Source organism: Sprattus sprattus (assembly GCF_963457725.1).
Source record: "Sprattus sprattus genome assembly, chromosome: 11".
Lineage (NCBI taxonomy): Eukaryota > Metazoa > Chordata > Actinopteri > Clupeiformes > Clupeidae > Sprattus > Sprattus sprattus.
Window position 1 is genome coordinate 23,006,568 of NC_137909.1, and position 2,754 is coordinate 23,009,321.

Below are 2,754 nucleotides of genomic sequence, written 5' to 3' on the forward strand. Positions count from 1 at the left end.
CCTTTGCGGTTGAAATACATATTTCGTTCTACGTTTAACTCGCCGAACTGACCAGCAGATTGGTTTGGCGGTTGTGTCCAGGGTGACATTCGGAACTGCTCCTTTGCAAGTGAGCGTAGCCGAGGCGGCGGCCGCTCTTTTCCGCACTAAACGCCACTTTGTTGGCTAAATCTAGTGTTGGTGGGAAGCCTGCCGATTCTGAAGCCGATATGGAGGAGTGGAGACAATGCGGCCGGTGGCTGATAGACTGCAAGGTTTTGCCCCTGAATCACCGGGTTGTGTGGCCCTCGGCAGTCGTGTTCGATTTGGCTCAGGCGCTCCGGGATGGTGTGCTTTTGTGCCAAATGTTGCACAATTTGTCACCTGGCTCAGTGGACCTGAAGCAGATAAACTTCAGACCACAGATGTCTCAGGTAAGGTGGCATACTCTACGTGACCTGTTAACCTGCTGCACCTACACACACTGGCTGCACATTGCTTTTCTGGCATCGTAAAATTGCTCAAGTGACGTGGACTGTGAACTGTCTTGACGGAGACATATGTAACTCTGACAAAACATTAACCAAGGAAATTATAGTCTCACTGAGTTTCAGACGGAGCTGTCGTCCACACAGAGGATGCAGCATTGTACCCTGGAGTGGCTTGGCAATGACATATTTTTCTGCGCTTTTGTGCAGTGCCTTTAATGTCTATGTAAGAGACAAGTTTTACGAAATGCTATTGGTTTTAACTACAAAGAGGACCAATTACCACACGACATTTCCATAGCAACTTGTTGCCTTACTTCTTGTTACCGTTGCCTTACTTTCCTGTTATATTGTACAAAATGAAATGCCCCCCCTTTGGCTTTGTTTAATACGGATAAAGAGGTGAACTGGAAGGTGCGGCTTGCTGAAACTCTTTAGCCTGAGGGGCAGCCTGTGCGATCGGGTCGTGCCGCGTGTGGCGACTCCCCGGATTGCAGAGGGGTGTGGTTGGATCACGAGAGAAGCTCCCCGTATAGGTGCTGTTGGCAGCCAAGGTCTAACGATTTAACGACCTCTCTGCCTTATTTAACATGTTCCTCTCTCGCGTTTAAACAATGGGTTCAAATATCTTCGTCTGGATGAGTGACAAGTTTAAATTCACTGGCAGGGTAAATCTGAAATACACCTAATGGTTAAACTAATTAATTGAACCAAATCACCGCTCCTAATTCCTTCATTCTCTCCAAGTTAGAGTGTTTGAGAGAAAACAAGAGAAATATAAGAGAGAGACATATCATTTTAAGGGATGATGTGGTGGATGACGCTTGCTCCATCAGTCTCCTGCTGGTCAAGGGGGAAACCAGGGCTTATGACTTTGTCAACATGAAAGAGAAAAAGAGAGTATGAGAGAGTGGAGAAACTGGAGAGGATTGTGGAATGTGGACGGCTGCCAACGCTCTCTGGAGGGTTCCAAATGGGAGCTATATTCTCCCAGCCAGCGAATGTGACTAAATCACAAATTGGCGTGTTACACATTTGAATGGCGGGCATGCTCCTGAATGCGTCTGCTTGTTTTTGTGTGGGTGTTTTATTTCCCTGCTCGCGCACCCTGTGCGCTCATCTGTCTTCATTGTCCTGGGGGCATCCTACCATAAAAAAAGTGAATGAAATAAATAAACCACCCAAGGTTATGTAACTCTATTTTTGAAGGGGGGGTGGGACCCACTGCTGTTTAGACTAAGCTTTCTCCCGAAGCTTTCCGAACCACGTTAAGTCTTCAGACGGGGCAGAAGGTGGATGACTGGCTAATTGTTAAGTGCTCTGACTGTTTGCTTTGGCACGGAGCTGCGCGGAGAGCGGTACTGGAGTTTCATTGGACACCACCAGCGAGCTCAGTTCCCCGCTGCAGTGGGCTCCACCGTGCAGCGGTGACACACTAGCCTACATGCAATGAGGGAGCCCTAGAAAGACTGGCCTTGCGCTGTTGGTGAATGTGGATGTGAATCTGTGCAACTGCCCCTGTGTGTGTGAGAGTGTGTGTGTGTGTTGCAGCAATGTTGGAAACCTCTGCTATGCACTGAATGGACTATACTGCATTTGAAAAGGATGCTGGGATGTTGAGCATAATCTGTGTCATGCTGGTTGGTGAATGTGTCTGTGGACACATTGATGTTTTTGTGAAAGAACACCGCTACATGAACTTCTTGTGATACCCAGTTGACCCAGAAGTATGTGTGTGTGTGTGTGTGTGTGCATTTGCGATCATTCCCACCATCCTCTTGATATTCTGGAGGCCCTCTTCACTTGACATGGCACCTGTGGCACCCCCTTTACCCCTCCCTCAAGCCCAGGCCGTGGGACGATGGCAGGGCTCCACCCTCCACCAGTCGCTCCGTCGGCCCCGCAGCCCCTGTCGCCCCCGTCACCCCCGTCACCCCCGTCGCCCTTTTCATGTCTGCACTCCCGTGTGACAAATTGGCTGAAAGGCAGAACTGGCAGGAGAATGGGAGCCGTGATTTACGAGGAGGGAAAGGTCACGGCGGGCTTTGATACACACGGTCCCTCTAATTTACTGCCTTCCCGCCCCGGCCCCGGCCACGGCCACGGAGCAGCGGGCACAGGCCAGGAAGTACCCCCTCCTCCAACACTATGCCCCCCCCACTACCCTCACCACCATCACCTCCATCACCTCCAGCGCCAGCTCCCACCTCCAGCCTCTATGGAGTCTCCTCCTGGCAGCTTCGGGAGCTGGGGAAGTGTTAAGGTTCACGTGACAGCTGTCGGTTGA

General features: G+C 50.7%; 1 protein-coding gene across 1 annotated transcript in view; it reads left to right on the forward strand.

The window, feature by feature from the left end:
* Positions 1-209: 209 nt before the first annotated feature.
* vav2 (vav 2 guanine nucleotide exchange factor) overlaps positions 210-2,754 on the forward strand; it is a gene marked incomplete at both ends in the record, with an annotated part of 223,560 nt that continues 221,015 nt past the window's right edge. Inside the window, one exon of the mRNA XM_080847528.1 lies at positions 210-413. Within this exon, the coding sequence (XP_080703654.1) occupies positions 210-413 (204 nt within the window). The remainder of the gene's footprint in view (positions 414-2,754) is intronic.